At 41.1% G+C, this 24,105-nt stretch overlaps 1 protein-coding gene across 21 annotated transcripts in view; it reads right to left on the minus strand.

The window, feature by feature from the left end:
• GRIP1 (glutamate receptor interacting protein 1) overlaps positions 1 to 24,105 on the minus strand; it is a 1,044,357-nt gene that overhangs the window by 282,834 nt on the left and 737,418 nt on the right. For 13 of the 21 annotated variants that reach the window (XM_069229162.1, XM_069229153.1, XM_069229151.1 and 10 more), the window contains exons 3-4: positions 22,049 to 22,184; positions 10,093 to 10,238 (exon numbers count right to left, since the gene is read on the minus strand). The exons of the other annotated variants lie outside the window; for them this stretch is intronic. In XM_069229162.1, the coding sequence (XP_069085263.1) occupies positions 10,093 to 10,238; positions 22,049 to 22,184 (282 nt within the window). The remainder of the gene's footprint in view (positions 1 to 10,092; positions 10,239 to 22,048; positions 22,185 to 24,105) is intronic. 21 annotated transcript variants of the gene reach the window in all.

The following is a 24,105-nucleotide window of genomic DNA, read 5'->3' on the forward strand; positions in this document are numbered from 1 at the left end:
ACCATATGCTGTCCGTGCCCTCAGAAGATATCAATAGTGGTATAATTAAAATTGCACTACATTTTAGTAAATTAATGTTAAATACCTCGCTTTAGAACGCAGCAGATGTTAGATTCTCAAATTAACATATATTGTGTGCTTGTGGTAGTAATAAAAATGTAAAGCCTATTGATGTTAAGTCTATGAAAATAAAACTTGACTTGTCATAATATTTCTATAGTTATAGATAGATTAAAAGGGCTTTAAACATTCAACAATACTTATTTTGTGGTGGAACCTCTGAAAATATAAATCTGACAAGAGCAATTTTATTCAAGGAAATATAATTGCACGTTACTAAAGCATATGCATTCCTTTTTGGAATTCTTACACAACGTCTGGAGTATTCAAGGAAAACTAGGAAAGTGATAGAATTTAATGAAATACGTGCAGAATAGTAAAAGGTGTAATAAACTGAGTGCAAAAATCAATTTGCATAGCTAACATTTTTTGTTTGTCAATGGAGAACATATTATTCTTTGTGCATAAATGCCTTCACCTACATCACCATTAATTTTGGGGCATAATCTCCTCATTCCCATTAAATAATTATACCGTGCCAGAAATAAAACTGCGGGGTGTCAGGATGGGAAAATAACCTTCTAGTCATTGATACATACCATAAAAGTATGCATCAATGATTGAATTTGTGGGTCTTCCACAATTTTCGAGGTGAAGTAACACAGGAATGGCAATAAACCACTGCCCCGTATCAGGATTTGTGATTGTGGAAATTACACTATCTTCATAGAATATCAGTACTAGAAAATCCTACTTGCAAGAATTCAGCCCATCATTCCTGATTATGCAATTCTGGATGTAGCTTTACCCTCATAAATGGCACTGGAACACTTAAACTTATGTGTACAAAAACATTTGAGAAGCAGGCCAATTATTAGTAAAAAGTGCCTGGTTCTAAAACCCTTTTTTTGTGAGTAGATGTCATTTACTTCTCGAAATGCAGTAGTGAGCCATTAGTAAGTCATACCTACTCACGGGAAAATCATTTGTGAATTAAGTCCAATACAAAAATATGTCACAAGAAATTTCCAAAATCTGAATGCATGCAAAGGTGAGCATAATAAATAATTTAAATACATAACGCTCACCTCTTTGCTGGGCCTGAAAGTACAAACGGCCATTTTAAAAACATTTGTTTGGAAACTGTATGTAAACGGTTTTGCAAAAATGATTTAAAAGTCACACACATAACTTCTTTTTTTTCGGTTTAAAGCATAAAACCATAAAAGACCGCAGCAGTATAAATATAACATAAAAACATTGAGAAAAACAATGCATAAAAATCAGTTCATGTATAAAAAATAAACACTAGATCTGGGGAAACATGATCAATCGTCCTGTATGCGCCGTATATAAATAGTATTGCTTAAAAAATGGATAACATTTGCAACCACAAATTCTCCTGGCAATATCTACAAATGCACATACAAACTAAGTCTTAGTCCTGCCACTACAGTGTCTGTGGTGTTGAACTGCCAGTCCGACCTGGCAAGTGTACCTACTTGCCAGACCCAAACCTTCCCTTTTACTACATGTAAGTCACCCCTAAGGTAGGCCCAAGGAAGCCCCATGGACAGGATGCAGTCTATTTAAAAGGTAGGACATGTACTGGTGTGGTTTACATGTCCTGATATACTTCTAAATTAGTTTTTCACTATTGCAAGGCCTATCTCTCCTATAGGTTAACATGGGGATTGCCTTGAAATATCCTTTCAGTGTAATATTCAGCAGATAGAGATATGCAGTTTGGGGTCTCTGAACTACCAAAAGATGTATTTTTAAAATTGTGAAAGTTGTTTTTTAGATTCTAAGTTTGAAAATGCCACTTTTGCAAAGTGGGCATTTTCTTGCTTAACTATTCTGTGCCTCTGTCAGGCTGCTGAATACACGTCTGGGTCAGAGTGACAGTTAGGCTGTTTGTGAATTCACTCTTGACTGTCACACAAAGGGAGCTGAGGTGTATCCTGCATATCCTGATGGGTCTTCCTGGGCTAGAGTGGTGGGAGGAGCTAACACCTGCACCTGAATAGGGCTATGTCTGTCCTCATACAATACAGTCTCCAACCCCCAAGAGTGTGTCTGGGGCCAGGACAGGGAGAGGCAGGGTCTTGTGCACCACAAAGACTTCCCTTTGAAGTTAGACTACTTCAAAGGCTGAAATGAATATATGTAGAAGACTGCTTCAGAACACTTCTGGACGTAGGACATTCTGACAGGGAGAAGAGCTGGATGTTTGAAGAGGACCTGCCACTCTGCCGGTTGCTTTGCTGTGCTGGCCTGCTGCTGCTACTTCTGCCCTAGGAGTAAAAGGACTGGACTTTGCCTTCTACATCCTGCTTTCCAAGGTTCTCCAAGGGCTTGAACTAAGCTTGCCTCCTGTTGTGAAGTCTCAGGGACATCAAATACTTCATCTGCCAGTGCCTGGACTCCTCTCCTGAGAGTCTGGACTTGCAAAGTGATTCCAAATCTAGTCCCTGGGCCCTTGGAAGTGGAAGCTGGTGACCTAAAGAAAAATCCACGCACCAGGGCTGTTGCTGCAGAAAAATTGATGCACTGCCTGAAAAATCGAGGCAGTGCCGTCAAAATTGACGCATGGCCTGCTTCAGCATGGAACCATCGTTGATGTGAGTCCGGATTTTCCACGCATCGTCCCTGGGCGTCCAATCTACGACATTAGAGGAAGGAACTGAGGCTGCGTGGCCGGAAATCGATGTATCACCTATTCTGTGGGGAAAGAATCAATGCATGGCCTCACTTGTGAGTAAGGAATCGACGCATTGCTTGCTTTTCTGATGCATCATCTCTCCTGCTGCTTTCCTTTTGAGACATATCAGTGCTGTCAACGCAACCACTGATTCCTATGGATTAAGACTCTTTTTAACTTTAAAAATTTATATATTTTCTTGTGTACAATGGATGTTGTCTTGGTCTTGTTTAACTTAGATCACTATTGGCTATTTTTCTAAACTGGTGTAGAGGCATTATGTGGTGTTTTCACTGTTTTACTGTGTGGGTGGGTACAAATACTTTACACACTGCCTCTGAGATAAACCTGACTGCTTGAGCAAAGCTACCAAGGGGGTGAGCAGGGGTTATCTTGGGTGTGTCACTCCCTTACCCTGACTAGAGTGAGGCTCCCTACTTGGACAGGGTGTAAACTGATTGCCAACTAGAGACCCCATTTCTAACACCAATCATGAACTCACATGACCTAATTCTAGTTACAGTCTCATACAGTGGGGACTGGTTTAAACATTTTACCAAGGCTGGTTTCCAGAGTCCAATCTGAACTTGCCTACCACAATAGACAACAAATGATGTTCTTCAATGACGATTTCCATCGGCCACTGCTTGATACTTTAATGTTATAAACAAACAGCTACATAATCTCGTGCACTCAAACAACTAGTATTTTTTCTGATCAATCTTGGGTAGTGTTTGAGCAAAACTTACAAAGAAGAGGCAAACAGTTTCTCTACAATCAGTTGAGTTTGGGTCAGAGGCAAACACCTGCCCTATGTGGACCTTGTTTGCTTGAGCTCATGATACATATTTGTATGGCTCCGACAGAACACTTTCCAGTGTGTTTGATTGGGGCCTGAAACAAAGGACAGCGAGCTTCATTCCTGGTGTTAGCAGGTGGTGTGGCTGTCCAGCCTCCAGAGTGCATGCTTTCTATATTACAGGATGTTGTAGGAGTGCCTGTGTGCACCCTAAACAACAGTGTTCTTTAGAGGAGTTGAGGAAATAGTAATGGTCTGCAGCATAATAATTTCCTGATGGTTGAAGTCCTTACTCGGAGGGACAGCTAATAACCCTCATGACAATGTTCACAGATGTATTTGCCACATAACACAAAATCTAACATATGGTATAGTAGAATATATCCATTTTCCTGGTATGTCAAAATTCAAACATTGTGTAGCCAACCAATTAGCATCATCTTTCATGCTCGTGACATGCTCCAGTTCGAATCAGAATATTGTTCCATCTCAAAGTATTTCCATATGTCTTCACATTCTCCCAGATTTGGAAGGCTTGCATAAAGGTTAGTATTAAAGTGGTGCCACACCCTGAATCTGCAACTTACCTTTACAGTATGCTACTTACCAGGTCATCAGCTTTGCTGGGATCTGTAACCTGCCAGGCAACCCTGCAAAGGGCCAGCTCTGCTGCATCCAAACAGGAGTTTATAGTCCAGGGCAGTTCTTATGGACAACCTGATAGATCATAACTCCTCTTCAGAGGACAAAGCCAGACGTAAGAGTACTGTATCAACGCAGAAGTAATACTGCAGGGACCCAACTGTCAGACCTGAAAGCGATTTGGCATTTAAAACTACTTGCCAAGCCTTAAACCCCCCTTTTTGTTCATATACATCACCCCTAAGGTAGGCCTTAGGTAACCCATAGGGCTGGGTGCTATGTAAGTAAAAGGCAGGACATGAACTTATGTGGTTTCACACATCCTGGTAGTGAAAAACCCTCATATTTGTTTTCCACTACCGTGAGGCTTGCTCCTCTCATAGACTAGCATTAGAACTGCCCTCATATACTTTTAAGTGGTAAATTCTGATCTGGAAGGGGTAGCCCTGTCTTGTTTAGTATGGGCAGAATGGCAATAGAAAATCCTACTTATTGGTGTAGTTGGATTTAATATTACTATTTAGGAATGCCACTTTTAGAAAGTGGGCATTTCTCAGTACTTATTGCCATGTGTGCCTTACAGCCTGTCTCCAATCCTCGTCTGGTCTGTGCTGGTTGACAGCTTCCCTTGTGCATTCCACCCAGACAACCACAAACACAGAATACTCAGTCCTAGGAGCATTCTGTTGTCTAAAGTTGGGAGGGTTGACAGCCAGGAATAGACAGGCCCTAAAAAGTTGGTGATTGATAAATACCAGAGAACTGAAAAAGCAGTGGTGGTGATGGACATCAAGTAATAATCTCTACAAGTTTAAAGCACACCATGAGATTCCAAGATAATCTCCTGCTCTAAACAATACAAAGAAGTGCAAATAATTAATCAAGAGACTCTTGGAGAAGGTTTTGCAGGAGTATCTAACTAATGCCAAGGAGGCCACACACCATTCTTGCCCAGGACAAGGGAGATTGCTCTCTATGACTGAACAGTCCAGCCTGCTCTTGCAGGTTTCCTATTCAATTTAGAAATGACTTACACACAGTAAATCCCTGTGGTATCATAAACTGCTCCTCACCCATTCTTCTGTCACATGCTAAATGGGCTTATCTGAAGCCATCTGGCACCTTCACCATGACCTCGTGGACCTGAGAAGACTGTGTGAAGCCAACAACTCCTGCCTACTTGCTCCCGCTGGAAGAAGGGTACTCACAGAAGGACTTGTGAATCCTGATGGCACCTAGGGAAGGGAACTGTGCGTTTGTCCTCCTGATTACCTACTTCAGGTACACAGTAAGCAGAAACACCCCTGACTCTATTAGGGCTCGGCAGACTAAAGGGGACTGGACCCTGCAGAAGACCTGGATGGAGAGAGACCTGATGCCCAGAAGCCAACCCTGAGGAGCTAGAAGCCACAAGACATTACAAATTCATATGTGCTGTGACTCTTAACCTATTTCAATGATCTTCTTTTCTTTTTGCTCATTATTTGTTTCTAAATTGGTTTGGAAATTTTATTGTGTTGGGTTCTTTACTTTAAAATTGTTGGTACTGGTTGAAGATAATACACACTTACCTGAGGATTGCCTGCTGCTTGTGCCATAGTTACCAGGGGTTGAGCAGAGATTCTCTCAGAACTGTGTTTCGACCTAACCAGAGTGGATTCATTAAGTTGGGCAGGGTGCCCCCTTCCAATTAAATAACGAATTTCTGACATTGGTAGCAGAACGAGTGATTCAAAATGTGACTGGTGGAAGGCTTAGTAAATAACCTGACAAATGGTAAGCACGGAAATGAATGTTCAAAACATGGCAAACAACAAAGTCAAAGCTTTTAGTGCATCATGAGCAAGCAGAATCTTATCACACCCTCCTTATGGAAACCATGCTCTTTTCAGGCTCCAGTTCAAATCCAATCAACACATAGTTTTTGTCCTCAAAAGGTATGGGTATAGAGCTCTTTAAAAAGAGAAAATTGAGGGTGCCAGCATTGTGCACATAAAATAGCATCGTTCTCCACCATCCAATTAGCATTACTGTTTTCTTTGGTGATCACATTGTTTATATCATTTATTCACAAACATTTCCAAAGTACATTTGCCAGTGCACTGGAAATAACTTACAAAGACTATTGAAAGGACACTACGCAGGACGGAAATTGCAACAGAACTGACAATAAATTACATGGTGGGAGAAAGGCTTGGAAATTAGATGAGAAGGGCATTAGGGGATATTAAACAAAAATATATTAAGATTAAAGAATGAAAGGGCAAAGGTGCATTGTGGAAGCATAAGGAGGGCGATTCAATTAGACAGGTCAGTTAAGAAAATTAGAAAATCTGAAAAGATACACAACGAAAGGGGTAGAGCAGAATAAATGAGGGGCCAGCAGATTATAATCGAATTAAGAAAATGTGGAAAGGATATGCATGAAGGGGCTGATGCGCAATATGGAGAAATGTAGACACTATGGCAATTCACAGGGACCAATTTAATTTTGATCCTGAAATAGAAAAGCCTGGACTGGAAGGATATGGTTGATTGTATAGATGTTGTGAAATAGGCAGATGGGTTAATCCACCTTGGATTTCAATAGTCCATGTACAGTATTGTAGATAAAAACAAAGAGGGCATATTTTTTTTTAAAGGTGAACTCCGGTACTTTATACACATTGCCAAAAAGATCGAAAACTGACTTTGGAGCAGAATATAGTACAGACCCAGCTATCTAGAGCACAAGAGCATTAATATTGTTTAAAAGCAAACTTCAACAGTGACCTCATCAGTAAAAACACGATTTAATTAGAAATAGGAAAACGTACAGCTCCCAGCAAAAATGAAAGACTGCAGGTACGTGTGAAAGTAGAAAGCGTGCCCAGTCACTTAAGACATGTCAACAACAAAAAACCCAATAAAGACAGTTAAAAGAAATACGCCAAAAAAGGAATAACTTGGGGAATAAAAAATAGGCAAAGCATTACGTCCTGCCAGGCTCTCCCCTTGTAAAGGGGTCTGAAAACAGGAGAAATACTAGTAATTGAGAAAAAGGGGTGAGTACTCTGGTAACATTCAGAAATGTTTATACTTTAAAGGAACCCTCTCCCTAGCCCTCAAACCATACCATCACATGACACAAAAGTAACACATTTATTCTGCAATGTCCACTTTCAACATGAGCTAAAAGTAGGTTCTTGGCGTTCTGCTATGTGGTGCCCAGGGTGGAACACCCTTCCCTTTACCTTTGCCCACCATACCTTCCCTAAGTTGATTCAGACTTCACACTGTACTCAAACCCTCCTTTCCTCTCACAATCACCATTCCAAGCTACATTCCTTAAGATCCCACAGCAGGCAACAAACCAGATCACCAGTTATCCAGAGTATGACTAAAGACTGAGGTGGCATATACCAAATGAGACATTTTGTTTTTATATTTTTTGGTTCAAACGTTATGTAATGAGTCCAAAACATGAAGTACACGACTGTTGGCCACTCATGCACAAATAAATGGTCTTATACTGAAAATGGTAGGACTCACACTATGTTTCTAGAAGCAAAATGGGGACTTTGAAAGATACCCTGCAAGCATCCATTAGTAGTGTGTAGTGCTGTAGATTCACATGCTTTGCATACTCCTGCCATCTACTTTTGGGCTCAAACGTTAACAAGTTGTTTTTCTTCAGAGAAGTCTTTTGAGTCACAAGATGTGCTATGAGCTCTGGCTAGGCCTTCTCAAACAGATACGAGGTCAAATAAGACACCCAGACTTCAGACAGCACAACCTAGTGATCTGGCATAGGATCCCCTAAACGTCTCCCAAAAATGCATGATCACCCTGTGGGAAAAGCCTGCTTTCATAAGCCTGCTATCCTGCAAAGTGGTAAACGTTTGACCACTACTGCACCTCGAAAGACCTGAGTCCCGTAAAGCCTCGATCCAGGGTGTTTTCTGCAATCTTTTACATCTGCTGAATTCAAGCCTCGTCTACGGATAAATGCACCTAACACCAGGCTGCCATTACAGCCTACATAAAAAATGCATCTTTATTTAGGATTCCAGTAATCAAGACTTACATGGAGTGTCTTAACAGAGGGATACCTCCCAGAATATCACCTGCCTTATGCGGAACATTAATATAGTTCTCACAAAACTCATGGAGCTCCCTATACTTCATTTCCTGGGAGGTCACTACTACTTCAGAAGCATTAGTGAACTGCAACCACTCACTCTATAGGAACCTTTCAGTCAGGTTCACAAAGATAGATCTGTTCTCCAAACCAATTCTAAATGTCTTCTTAAGGTGGTATTATCTTTCCACCATAATCAGACCATTGAGGCTCATTTCTTCTTCCCACAAACCAGGTTTGGTAGTAGAAAGAGATACAAACATGTGAGTTGTTAAAAGAGCGCTTATGTATTACATCAATAGGATCAACCCTTTACAGAAGTTTGACCAACTTTTTGTAGACTATGCAGGGCCTCACCAAGACCACCCATTACTTAAGTAGGTATAGGAAGATGGATGGTCAAGCGCTTCCAGACCTGCTACCACAAAGTTAAGATACTACTACCTTTGCTGCGCAGGGTGTAAGAAAGGAGCAACCATGGCTTTCTTATGTAACATCCTGTTAAGCTGACATCTGCAAAGCGACCACCTGGTCAACACCTCACACCTTTACCAAGCGCTACTGTGTGGGCAACCTTGCCCATTAGCAGTCTATCCTTGACCAGACCGTTGTGACAAATTTGTTCCAAACATCCGTATCATCCACATGCTAGCCACCAGAGGGTACTGCATTACAGTATATGCTGAACATGTGTTCTTAAAGGCAAACATGCTGAGAATTAAAAATGTTACTTACTCTGCAAACATCTGTGCATAGCACGTAGTGCCGTAGATTCACATACACCCACTCTCTCCAACAGAAACCTGTTTTGACTGCAGATCTCTTCTTTTATTTTCAGTTGACATTATACAATACATATGGTGTAACATGCTATGCACACTCACCCACCGTGCAAAAAAAAAAACAACAATCTAAGATGTATGTGGTTTCCATGCGCTTTGTCCAGCATGGGAGAATTTACATCACATCTCATAACCCAAAAATACTTATTGAAGAAAAACAACTTGCAAACATGAGAGCCCACCATGAGAGGGAAGGAGTATACAGAGCATGTGTATCTATAGCCATACATGTTACAGACATTATGATATATATGGGGTCTAACAGCGGTAGGACATTCAATAGTATTGCAGGGACCATAAAAGAGATAGTTGGACAAGCATGCTCCCTGGTCGAAGGTAGGCGATACGGCTACAAAGCTAAAAGTTGAGAATTGAAAGACAGACATATCAGAGGAAGTCAAATATAGCTGTAGCTTAACAAACACTAATGCTAGACCGTACATTTAGAGTTTTTAAAGTGTACTTATGGCGAGGTGGAACTTGGGGAAGAAATGATGCCTAGTGGCAGACAAAAGGTTAGAGAATGTAGTGTGAAAAGTTCAGCATAGCATTAAATTTAGGACATTTGTTGTGATGGGAAGGAGTTAACTGCTAAATACTGCTAAACACATTTAATAATGCCTTCTTTTCATTACAGAAGAGGCCTAACAAAGAACCTCCATACAGATTGTTAAAGCTGTGACATTACAAACACATTTGAAATCATAGTATTTAAAAGTTTTATAATTCTGTGAGTATAATGCAAACTCTCCAGATTTCCAGCCTTGAGAAATATTCCTCAAGGACTTGGGGAAAATGGACACAAGTCGATCAAGCACATGCCCATTATTAGTAGTAGAGAACAGGAGGATAATTATATTTTAGAAGTAGTTAAAAGGATACTTACAGACAGGACGGATTTAGAAGTAGTTAAAATGATACTTACAGACAGGAGGGAGCTCGTATTCCACTTCAAGAACGACTCTCTCCCCAACATTCTTCAGCAGGCTGATAATCTCGTCATGGCGGAATTTAGTCAGGTTGATCCCATTCACAGACTTAATGTAGTCTCCCACATTCAGTTGATCACTTCTGCAATGGACACAGTTTGTGTTCCGTAAAGGTGGCTTCATCAGAGGTGAGGCATTGCTTTCACGTTTCATTTTTGTGTGGGCACAAGATAATGTTACAGCTTAACAAAGAGGCAGGAACCTCCTGTGCTTGTTTAGTACACCAAGGGCGCTCCTCTCTGCCTACAAGAGCAGTCCAATGAATGAATTAACATGGCAACATAATTTCTAGGTATTTGTAAGGACTGGTTTGTGACATTACATGTATGCTTTGGCATATTACTTCAATAACAAATTGTAATGCTCTAATCACTCTCCAGGCTAAATTACAAAAAAGAAAATATTTAACTATGCACATCAATAGAATGTTATGTGAGTTTTGAAATCCTCAAGGCAATGCAATGTTACAAAGATGTGTACAATGTGCCTAACTGCCTTCTCAAAACAGTGTTACCTTACATGGACAGCCTAACTATTATTGTGGTGCGAAATGATAATTCACTAATCAATAACATTTGTTCACCTCAAGGGGCATTTTTTTCTAAGGACCACCACCACATAAATGGCATCTTCTAGTTGGATGGACCATAGAACCCTTCAGAAAACAGGCTCTGGTGCTAGTTTGTACTTTGAATGGGCCATGTGCCATGATGCTGAAAACAACTAACCTATGTTTACAACTTTTTCGTCAGAAGGAAAACTGGGAAAATTAGTTCTACGATGGCTGTGGAGCTAGCAAATGAAGCAAACTGGTCATGGATAGAAACAGCAATGGTTGTTAAATAACATGTTCAAGTCTCACTTCAATCTCTCTTGCACCATCTAAAGAGCTCATCTAGCTGTAAAATAGAGGAGCTTAACAAATGGTCCACTACAAAGAGATCTACAATCAAGAGTGTTCCATTTTGGCTACCCCTGAGCAGGCCATAGTATTTCTAAAGTGTGTGTAGAGACAAGGAAGCATGCCTGTAATCCCACCCAATGGTACAATATTTGTCAAAAAATCATCTGATATTAACTGCATCTGTCAGAGGGGCCCTAGATTACCCGAGATTATGTTTTCACTGCATCAAAAAGAGCAAAACAGGATATAGAACTATGGTAGAATAATGAGGTTAAGAACCAGAACTACGTTCCAAATAGATGGATATCGGCCTGCATTTGAAGAAAGCGAATGCCACTTGGGCTGCAGAAAGATGATGTGTCAATGTGGCACCTTACTCCTGCTCAATGCAGTAATTACTATATAAAGGCATACACACATAAACAAAAACACTACAGAGTGTTTATAGTGACAAATCAATGCAAACATGATCCTTTGGCCCAAGGGGGCCATTTGATGCCACACAGTTAATTTTCAGCCTTTGCTGGTTTGTGTTTTTATACGGAACAAGCTGATGATACAACACCTAAAGGGATAATCATTGATTTACTGGGGATAAATAATGATCATAAAACTGAATGGCAGTACATAAAGTCAAAACTAAAAGCACTTGACCTAACTGACGTGGAGAATCAAGAAAGTATACATTAAGAAGTGAAACATCTATTGATCCGCATGTTTCAAGTAAAACACAACTTGATGAGCAGCAATTTGGACAAATGAATTCCTTAGTTCAGATGTGCATTACGTCCTTGAAGTGCGACCTGTGTAGAGCTAAACTGAGCTTAAAGTACACAGTTTTCTATTTGAATCAGCTAGTCGTTCATACGAAAATAAGTGAATAGGAGGAAAAGGGGTAGGGGAATAAAAATGCCACTACAGCACTGCCCTACCGCAGACACCAAGTCATGTTGTGCTGATGTGTCAATCATATCGCCGCATAAGGAAGTAATGACTTACACCAATACTATGCAGTTCTACGTACTTAACTAGTGTACCACCCGGAAAAAAAAAGGAAAAAAATTGACGCACCCTTCAGACTGGCTAAATAGGAGTGATAAACAAGAAGCCCAACAGTATTGTCTCGCTGAAGTTTAGATAAATGGTTCTACGTGCATAATGGGCATATTAACTGTTGAAAGTAGAGAACTAACTTTGAGGTAAAAATAATTTTTCACATCTGGATTTTTGATAGAGGGAAGCAGGTCTAGCATGACTTCGTAAAAAACAGACCTGGTTTAGAGTGGCTCCAATATAGTGTTTTCCTCAATTTCTTTGGACGTCGCCATCTACAAAGATGCAACCATGCTGCTTTTAAGGGCTGTAAGTTCAAGACACACGAATTTAAAATAGAAGCCACATCAATGGCAAAATGCAACCTAATCCACAATAAATGTGAGTTTTTTTCTACCAAAGTTTTCAATAAGTGATGAAAAACTAGCTCAGTTCCAAAATCTGAGAGTAGGCTTTCCACACTCCTTCAGCTAGTATCAAACTTCCCCACTGGATGATGCTCTTACAGGATGATAGCAAATGATGGTTACAGTGTTCTGAGGGACACAATCAAATTATCATGCAACAAAAAATACAATAAGAAAGATAAGTTATTAAACATTAGGGATACAATGTGACTGCATCCCAAAGTAAAGAAAGGAGTTAACCAACAAAGGTATATTGCATGAGTCAAAGAGGAAGAATGCTCAAGGAGAAAAATCTGCCACGGCTAAGTGGTTCTGCTGCGTTCAAATGTGAGTAGAGTAAGGGACAAGGAATTAACTGCAGTGAGTTAGTTGGTGGAGCCATGGAGACATGAGCACAGCTGCTAACAGACATTTTTGATAGATCGCCAGAAACAGGCGAAGTGCCAGAGGGCTGAAAAAGGACAAATTTACTCACAGTCCAAATGTTAAGAGAGAAGATCCTGGAAATTTAAAAATACTGGAGCTAATTTCAATAACAGGTGATATATCATGACCACAATCAAGGAAAATTATGGAAGAGCAAATTGTTCTAAGCAAATAATTGTGAAATTCAGATCTATCATCTCCTTGTTATAAGGAGGTGGTATAGTATTCCTTGACCTTATTACAATATGTCATCTAGCACCACAGGACAAACTAGTAACACGTTAACAAAGGTGTGAATGTGGCTACTGTGGTATAAGTCAAGAATAAACTAAACAATCACAGTCAAAATGTAAAAGATATGCCGATTCATTTGTGACAGGAGGGGACAGGCTGAGCAAGTTAACTCTGCAAGGCTGATAACGATCCATAAAACACGTATATGTTCCTCTGGGTAGTAACCTCACTGTTATACCCATACTAGTCAGGATACGGACCTGACCAGTGGTTTAACTGGGAATGACACTCCCAATATTTAATTTTTCAACAATAGTTCCCCTACTTTTTGTTACAACAAAAACAACAGTTCCTGGATGGACCTTGAGGTGACCCTTAAAGGTAAGGAGGGGGTCTCCCGTACTGAGACGCCAAGGAAGAGGCAGACAGTAAAAGAAGAAACAAGCCTACTCGCCAGTGCGCATGCCACATGAAAGCAATGTAAAGGTGTGCAACTGTTTAATACACACGTCAGTATTCCTAACGGTGCCAACCAGGATTCAGTTAGGTGACTGGGTACACATACTGCAATCCACAATGATCTCATTAACCAAATGAGCTTTCATAACTTAAATGAGTGCATTCCCACTGATTCCTTTAACTTGCATTTTTTTTTCATTTAAGATGTGTGTGTTATATCTTCTATGTATTTACCTGAAGGTGGAAGGCCAGCAAACTAATTGCAGAGTATTTTCTTCTTCTTAGCCACATCTTTGGCTTCACCTCCCCCACACCCCCACTCACTGACACTGCACCCACTACACTATGGATTTCAGTTACCATATTATTAATGCATTTCAATTGCAGGACATGATGATTAACTAGATGAAACGTTTGTGGGCTTCATACTTGCCTAGGCAAGTGGAAGAATGTCTTGCTATTTTGTTAATTGACACTGAGAAAGCATTTGAGGTTTCCTCCTCATGGTGCTTGAACCCTCTGGGATGGGATCAGAGTTCAGAGTGTAGGTAAAACTGCGTTAGATCAGTCTAGCTGCCTCAGTGAGGGTGAATGTGCTGCAGAGGGTTACCTTCACACTGAGGCGGGACACAAGATATGTGCTCCTTCTCTCTGCTCCTACTTGCATTATCTATTGGACCACTGACAAGCTCGATTAGAGCTTATGCACAAGTGAAAGTTCATAATGCTGCCGGAGAACAAGAGTCTAAGGTATCATTATACGTGTAGGATATTCTTATGTACCATACAGACACCTTGCAAACTATGCCCAGAACCCTGGACATTTTCAAACAGTTTGGAGTCTGTTCAGGATACACAATTAACTACACAATATCTAGAGCTCTGCAAATTCACACATGGAATACCAAAGAAGAGGAGATACTGCACCTAAGAGAGGACACTGAGGGTCTCAGATATTTGGACATGTAAGTGACTTGAAATAAGTCAATATCATGCAAGCATAACCTAAATACTGTACTGGCTAGTTACCATGAGGATGTTGCACATTGATGCAAACTCCCACTCTCAATAAAGGTCAAGAGGCTAACTTTAAGATGGTCCCACTGCCAAGGTCCCCGCATGCCTTACAGAACAACTCATATTATGCCCTACACATATTTGTAACTGGAGTGCAGGAGTGTGACGTATAGAATGGTTTATGATGGGGGTATTGCTTTTTCTACTACTCAGTACTACTATTGGATGCAGCAGTCTTTGGTGGCCAATGGGCATTTGCACTGGTAACAGAGTAATCTAAATTGATGGATAGAGCAGCTCTGAACACTAATTCATTTATGCACTCTTTGTATGATGAAGAAAACAAAAAAGTGATGGGAGGAATGAGTTAATCTCAGCTACGGGTAATAACTCTGGCCATATCCCAGTCCATCATTTTTTTGCTCATTATGCCACCTGAAACAGGAACCAGTCATATGCAAATCAGCCCTCATCTTACCCCAACAGGAACAGTTCAGCTTGCCAGGCCAGGTCCCTTCTAAACAGGATCACAAACAACCCCCAGGCAACTTTCAGCCTATGTGGGCCTCATCAGTAGGATGTAGCTTGAGTCCTATGGCACAGTGAGCACAAGACTGGCATATGGGCATAGCTGTCGCACTTATGATAAGCCAGTAGAACCAGCAATCCCACAAGCCACAGTTGCCATGATTCATCTAGGAGAATGTCTCTGCTGTAATGCAATGAAGGGAGAAAGTACCCAAATGTACCCCACCAATGGCAGGGACAACTTTAAGGGAGATGGCACAGTTGGCAGACCTTTGGAGCTGGGACCTAAAAGGGATCTTCAAATTATGGGATGTGGTGAGCAAAGTGACTAGCCATCGTTTTCACTGGTCAAGAGTCCCTGAGAGTAGTTCAGGAGACAATGGGAAACGGGGTGACTCTATAACCAATAACACATCCTTAATGTCTTGGCAGACTAGCCAGCAGGTGGTAGAGCATCACTGGATCCATGGTGGATATAGACTGGGAAGCAGGGCTAATGCATCTAAGGAATTTAGTCACCCAGGCTAGTCTTCTGGGGTGCAACAAAGGCCTTTGCATCCCCTGTGGCACAAGGGAGCCCCATCACTTCAGCCCCCACCCCCATTTAGCCTAAGGGCAATGAATATCTGTGAGATATGGGAGACTCAAGGACCCCTTATCACATTCTGCATGGAGGCCCCATCACTTTGCTCTACACCACTGCCAGTTTTACTTTAATCCAGCTGATGAATCTCCTAGGAGAATACTATAATAGAAGCAGACTCTTCAGGATGGGATTAGTTGTTATTAGATATGCCTGGAGTGTGGGGTTGAGAAAGGTGCCCTACTTCAACGTCATTTTGGCCTGTACTGAAATGTAAGCATTCTGGCAAGCAGTAGAAGAAAAGGGGGAGTTGTTACACTACTCCTATTAGGGCTATTGTTTGTAAATTAGGAATAGCAGGTGATGTTGACATCCCTAAACAGAATCTGGCCCTTTGTTCTGTGGGCTTGACGGTAGCACAAGAGATACTGTAGAAGAGCTGGCTGACCTATCCCGACTGACCAGAGATACCTGGTATCGAGGAGAGAAATGTATTTCTGAATGGAGGCTGAGAAGGTTGTGTATGAAGGGCGGTGTGTCCCAGAAGTTCGGAAGATATAGGCACCCTGGTTGGCACACTATGGGTTAGATAGTAAGGGGAAGGTTCTGGAGAATTAAGAAGACATTTTCTGATTGGCTGCTGAATTCATTAGGCATGGAAACGTGGTGGCATGGGTTACTTAAAGAGCAGTGTATTTTCCTCCAAAGCACAACTGAAAGGTTCGCTCATGATAACTGTACAAATGCCCTGTCAATCTTTTTGCAGTTGGTTGGGGAAATTGGTATATGTACTGCAAAATCAACAAAATGAAGTAAAAATATATATTTACAAAAGAAGTGCTGAATCGCAGGTCCAAGGAGAGAGAGCGAGAGATTACTATTCCATCCCTAAAATACTTGGAGTAATTAACCAATTGTGTAGCTCAAGAAATCAAAACGTTATAAAAAAAAAAGACAGCTCGCTGTCACCGCTTTAGAGCTGAAATTACAGTACGGACAGTGAAAGTCAATGTGAGCGAGTTGGTGCGACATGTGCCTGGAAAACAGTTTGCTTCTCTGCAAAAGGGAGTAATATTTGGCACTTAGTAGGTGTAGGACAGAGAGTGCAGAGTGGCTGCATTAACGTGCTTCTGAGTTAGACTAGGATTGAGAACACACACTGCAGTTGGCCTCACTGGTCAGAGCTAACGGTGCATTGGGCTCAGTGCATTCCATTCCCAGTCTACCATGTTTCCACACATACAACAACAGCACACTTTAGTAATAACAATTGGCACCTAACATGCATGTTGGATAGCAACAAAGCGTTGGGGTGGGACAGTGAAAAAAGACTCAGAAATTAGGGAGCATGTAGCATTTTTTCTCTGACCCTAACACGTATATTTATTTTACAACATTGGTGTTGGCTAATAAATTCTGTACATTCCTTTATGTTGTCCTCTCTTCATGATTCCTCCCGGTCCACTGAAAATACTCAAATTCAAGGAGGCAAACTTGTTGGCCATAATCTTGCGTCATGTCACACTTGTCGATAATTACATTTGCCTTTCAAAGAAGGGACTTTGAAAGCAATAACTACACCTCCTGGAATAAATGTTTTTGTCCTCTTTATGGAAAATGAGGGATGGATGACTGGAATCAGCAAAAGAAATTATTAAGGGTCAAGTAATTATCAACCTAATTATTTCACATCCTTGGCACTCCCTACATCATTCTAGTGAAATTGCACACACTAAAGAGTAGCAAAAGACTAAAATATTGTCTTCAAAATTTGAAGAGGATAAAACAATTCTATAGTCGTATTGTAGAGTTATGAACCTGAAGCCAATAGACCTACTGCAAAAAAATGCAAACAGCAAATAGAAGAATGTGACAATCTAAGTGTGGAAAACACCTATTTTCGGGAAGTCATAAGTGACCAGCTTACAACATATATTAAATCTACACAGATTACCAGAGTGCCTAAAGTATAACTGTTGTAGGAACATGGGGAGTCTACAGTGATTGAGCTGAGCTACATTGAGAAAGGTCTGAAACATGATAATCCGCCTCTAGGGGCTATGACAAGAAATGTTGGGATTGACCTCAATTTGTTCTCTGTTGGTCAATATTACGAGTACTTTCATTGCTGTTTGAGGCTGAAAACATGGACATTGCCACAAAATCTTTAATAAGGCAAGAAACAAGGTGAAGATGTTCAAAATAAAATGATGTCTGCATTGCCTGGGCAGGGAAAGTTAAGTAAAAAGAATGATCTAACATATGTTTTTAATTGTGACGCGTAGAGCAGAATGTTGACAAGTAACAGTGCAAAGAGTGTACGGAAAAACATGTGGACGAGCCAGTTAATAGGTTAGTCACAAAGTTCTAGAAGTCAGATGAGAAGTGAGATGAAAAGTAAGTAGAAGTTCACAACTAGTTCAGCATCCTCAATAAAATGATTGGATAAATTGTTGAAGTTATACCTTGCAGAAAGGATAAAGGGTCTGCACGTTTCTCGAGTTAGAAAAGGGTCTAAATACATTAAGTTCGACTGTGAACCATCAATACTCACTCGACCAACCTACAATATACTGTCTCCTGATCGATATATGGCCGACTAAAAGCGGTAATCAATCAAAGATGTTTTGTATAGCACTCAAATCAGCGAGCAATTAATTGCTTGAAATAGAAAGAAAGTCCCTCTTCTATCAAAAGAACACAATTAGATTCTGCCAATTCTCATTGCCTCTTCACACAAGTTAATTGATAAAAATGTTCCTTTTTCATAAGAAGGAAACACGTTTCACGCCATTAAGACCTAGTCTCTAATGTACTGAAACAACTGCACTCTGTAAGCACTAGTATACTTTAAATTTGTATAATTAATTAACTTTATATTGCATAGGAACCGGTAACAATCTGGTATAAAAGGCGTCTGCAAACTATTAACAATAACAAATCTTCAGGAGGTGTTGCAAGGATGAATGCAGATGTAACCTGTCCCTTCTGGTCTCTTTTGAATTTTTCGGTTTGCCTCCAAATGGGTTTTTTATGCTCACATCCTATATCTTGGTCACTGACACATCATGACTCCAAGCACTAACTAGTCAGCAAAGAGTGAAGTTCATTGGTGGTGATCCCTAAACATCTGAACCCATCCACTGACCCTTCTGGTTCTGCTTACTGCAGCTATCCTCAGAGAACCCCAATGTAATGCAATACTCAGTCTCTCTGAGGGGAGGTTCCCGCTCAGCGTGCCACATTAACTGACCCTTCAGTCCACTGCATGCACTATCACATCAAGAGCCCTTCAGACCAGTAGGGTGAGCGCACACCTCATATTGGGACACACCTAATGTTTTGCACAGTGAATACTGAGCACTGTTCACACATCACGTTTATAGTTCAAAAGTAAACTTGTATTGCCATTTAAGATTAACACCAGTAATAAACGTGTCAACCATTCACCTTTAGAGATGTATTCACTGTTGGCCTCGTGCTCTCAACTACCAATTACTGCTCAGGGCAACGGAGGTGCAGGAAAGGGTCACATCCCCTACTGTTGAGGCGCTGCAAGCAGCATCTTTTACAGGCCAGACTGTACTGTGGCACAAGCCCCACTGCACCCAGCATCTTTTACAGGCCAGACTGTACTGTGGCACATGCACCACTGCAACCGGCATCTTTTACAGACCAGACTGTACTGTGGCACATGCACCACTGCAACCGGCATCTTTTACAGACCAGACTGTACTGTGGCACATGCACCACTGCAACCGGCATCTTTTACAGGCCAGACTGTACTGTGGCACATGCACCACTGCAACCGGCACCTTTTACAGGCCAGACTGTACTGTGGCACATGCACCACTGCAACCGGCACCTTTTACAGGCCAGACTGTACTGTGGCACATGCGCCACTGCAACCGGCATCTTTTACAGACCAGACTGTACTGTGGCACATGCACCACTGCAACCAGCACCTTTTACAACCAAGACTGTACTGTGGCACATGCACCACTGCAACCAGCACCTTTTACAAGCCAGACTGTACTGTGGCACATGCACCACTGCAACCAGCACCTTTTACAGATCAGACTGTACTGTGGCACATGCACCACTGCACCCAGCATCTTTTACAGACCAGACTGTACTGTGGCACATGCACCACTGCAACCGGCATCTTTTACAGGCCAGACTGGACTGTGGCACATGCACCACTGCAACCGGCATCTTTTACAGACCAGACTGTACTGTGGAACATGCACCATCACTCTTGCTCCCATCACCTAATGGATGACACACTAGAGAAACGGTGTAGCTTTATTCCTGCACAGTGTGTAACTCAGCAGGCGCACTTTGGGTATAAACCCTGAAGTGAAAATTTCTGTCAACACAGGCACGACATAGCCACACCAGAAATACGGGACAAAACTGAATTTTCAAGCCAGTAAGAACTGGACGCAATGAGGAGGTTGGAACAGTAAAATAAAATGGTGGCAAATTGAGACAGCGAGTCAAGAAAAATGCTGTGGCTTTGTAGAAGCACTAAAGCAGCAAACATATCTAAAATAAAGGCAAAATGAGTACAGCTGTACCAACTAGCCACTAATTTCATTCACATTTTGAGGTTATTTGACAACTACAGAGAATTTAAGAAGACACCAATCTATATATCACAGAAAATAAACAGATCTCAAAGTATATATTCATGGAGTGGAATACTCCCGCGCGGAGTACAGTAGCTGCCAGCACCGTTAGTATTTATATCGCAGTACCTTTTCGGGTAAGAATACTCTTTCGTCCAGCATGTGTGCCACACACCAGGAGTTGGACAACCCTAGCTCATCTAACAACTGTGCTAGCCAAATCTAGACACTGAATGGCAGACATTCTCTCACGACGAAGTCTCTACACATCGAAGCAAGGAGAAGTAGGTGAGTGAAAGAGCCACAGCCTCCCTCTTGAAAATACCTTAAGCATACTTAGCGTTTGTGTATTTAAAATGATATTAATGCTAGGTGACTGAAGTCGGAGACCACTAACATCTACTGACATGTTTTCCACTCGGATCCCTGACATGCTTGGGATCTATATCGTTCATACTGTAAAAGTTTAAAACAAAGAACACAGAATGAAAAAGTTGTAAACGTATCAGTAGATGGACCTACATGCAGGGATGATTACACTATCCACTAGCGATACGGAACACATTGCTTACTCAAATTAAGCACACTCATTACTTACTCAAAAATTGCCTCATTAAGTAAACATTAATGCAGTGATGTTAACCTTGGTAAAAGCAAGAGTTAAGATGAAGAGTTAATTCAGTTACGAGGTAGAGGAGATGGTAATAGTACAAAGACGCGTATATCAGGAATACAACATGTTGGATGCCTGCTGAGATCCATAATGGCAATGATGTACTGTGAGTTGGGCCACACTAGTGAAACAGGGAAAACGATGGGCACAGTAAACATAAGGTCTGGATTTACATATTAAGGAATGGAACACAACAAAAGTATTTAGGCGTTCAACAAATTTGCCTATTTGAATGATGTAGATCTTCAGGACGTTAAAGACAGCAAGATGTAGAGAGGAATCAGGAGGAGAGGCATATTTCTTGTAGTGATTCATCATTTTACAAATTATTTTTCTACTTTTTAAAGTTCAGTGATTACTCGTGTTCTAGGGCAATCAGAAGCCTGCTCTACCTACCCCACATTATTTTTTATTATTGTTTAATTTCCTGGTAGACCTGACATCACAGAGGACATTTAGCGATTTCAGAGACAGACACTTTATATAAACTGTCAGGGCAATATGGTCCCAAGTCTATTCTCTCCCATTTTCCTTAGGGAAACCTTAGCCGTTTATTCATCGTTAGGAAGAACATAAAGCAAAAACATTCAAACTGAGGGTGAGATCATATTAAAATGTAAATTTTAACTATCTCAGGCTGTCAATAGCCTGTAAGACATAACTGATTCAACTTTAAGTGCAGTTGTGCATGGTTACTGTGTTTTATAAAGTTGTCTAAGTATTATTGCCTTATTCTCTAGTCTAGCACCTCAAAATTACTCATAATTCAAAAACGTTATTAGTTTTTAGAAGGCAGTGGCTATAAATATGCTTTATGATGTGTTGTTGGTTGTGCGTGGACTACCCGTCCGGAATCAATAGTTGTGCAACACTGGCCAGGATAAATGCAATTCCCCCTCCTATTTTGTGTCTGAATTACTTATTTTTTAGCCTGTTTGTACATGATGTGAGTGGTAGATGGCTTAAAATGAGGTTACCTAGCAGCGATCCCTCCTTGTCGAAGGTTAGAGACTCTCGGCTTTCCATCCTTGTCAATTCCACCTGACACCGTGAGCCCTAGGGTGGTGCCTTCTTTCTTCATCAGTTCAATTATGGTTGAGCCCTTGAATTCCTCTGTCAAAGGAAAAGTATTGACGTTACTTAAGTGGAAGCTTGGCGGGCCACAGCATGCTACCCGTTCACAAGCCAGTCACTCGCATTCTAACGAGGATAGCATGTAGATCGCGATGCATGCACACTACAAATCGTCAACCATGTGGCCTGTGACCACTGTGCATGCATTCAGAAAATCATAAGCAGGGATTGCTTGCACCCGGTGAACTATGGAGCGATGCATACAACACACTGGCCTAGTGGTAGGCATTCACCCACATTCCCAGAGAGGAAAGCGAGAGCTGGTAGAACATTTCAGTAGAGGAGTTTTGGTGAGTGCGGAGTGGACAGAAAGTGCCAGCGTACTGGAGAAAAAGTGGTTGTGTATGTGCAAGAGTGACTGGAGTGCAACCTGCAACTGGGTTCTTGTGAAACTTGAAAAAGGTTACTAGGCCCCTTACCACTGGCCTGGATACCACCCTTCCCGCCAGCTGGCTGCTGCACCCTAAACACTCCAGCCATTCAAGCACCCTCCTGCCTGGTTTCTCTGGCACTCCTGAAGGAAAGGGGTGTGGAGCCAGGCCATCATGCATTATCAGGAGCGTGAACAACTCAATGCACAGATGAAGAAAAAACACGCTGCCTTGATTTGCATCGGAACTAATTGTTTTTTTGCGCATTGAATCAATATTTCACTTTCCCTATTGTTACTCCTGATATTGCACAGTCGTTTAACATTTTAGACGCAATTATGCATTATTTTTAACCCCCTAAAGGCACCTCATTTAGTACCCTCACTTTTTTGCACCATTTTAAGAATGAAATACGTTTTTTTCCTCCCCATTTTTCTATTCTTCACTTGAGTTTCAAAGGAGCACGAGTCAATATTTTTGTTTCAGTTTCTGAAGGCCTCTGGGGAGAACACAATAGCAAATATTATGCTCCAGCTTTATTTATTTGTTATGCTATATAGCATGTACAGAGCCTACGAGTGCTTTGCATAAAATAAAGGCCACTCACAATCTATGCTGAGGTATGTCGGCCTCTGATGGGCTATGAAGTGGACCATTCCTTTGACATTGCAGTGCCGGAGCTATTTTCCCACACCATCTTGTGCACACATTGTGGCCAGTCGAGATATACATTACTTACAGGCAATAACCACTTTTGTGCAATTGGCTAAAACGTTTTAAGCCCTCATGGGGTATTACACCATGTGATATTTGAGACCAAAGAAATAGCTTTGTTAGCGGGTACACGAATCTATTATTAAAGGTGACATTTCCTGTTCAACACTGTTAATTTTTAAGCACAGCATTATAATAAAACCACATGAAAAAAAGTCTACATTAAGATGATAATTATGAAAGGACCAGCTCTTTAGAAGGTCTAACAGGTCAATGCTTCATATAATAATTTTCACTGTTCCTGCATCCTTTGCTTTCATGGTTTGGGGAGTTAATTCCTGTCTTTTCAGCCATTTTCATCAAATTCGAAGAAAAAATACCCTTAGCTAACTGTACATATGTGTTCTGGTGCTACTTGGCGACCCCTCTGTTGGATGGTTTAGGATTTGAAGGGCCGGGCCCTAAATTATAAAGAATGCTGAAGCGAACCTCCAAATGGGTAAATCTGTTGGATGGCAGGAAAACGCGGAAGAGAGGCAGGAACAGATGTTAAGATGAGGGTGGACGTTGGACAAGGTATGCCAAGGTACATGTGTGTGACAGACAAAAACAAAGAAAAGGAAATGAGCGGAAAACAATACAAAACATTAATAAGACCATGGCGCCCATCACAAATCCTACCCAACAAGATTGTTTATGTATCAGGCCCCAGCGATCCACAAAAGGAGAGTAATAACGCAATTCATACAACGGAATATAAATTAACTATCATCTCACTCCTTAAAAACTGTTTTCGTAAATTATGAAAAAAGGAT

The sequence above is a fragment of the Pleurodeles waltl genome, chromosome 4_1 (assembly GCF_031143425.1).
Source record: "Pleurodeles waltl isolate 20211129_DDA chromosome 4_1, aPleWal1.hap1.20221129, whole genome shotgun sequence".
Taxonomy (NCBI): Eukaryota; Metazoa; Chordata; class Amphibia; order Caudata; family Salamandridae; genus Pleurodeles; species Pleurodeles waltl.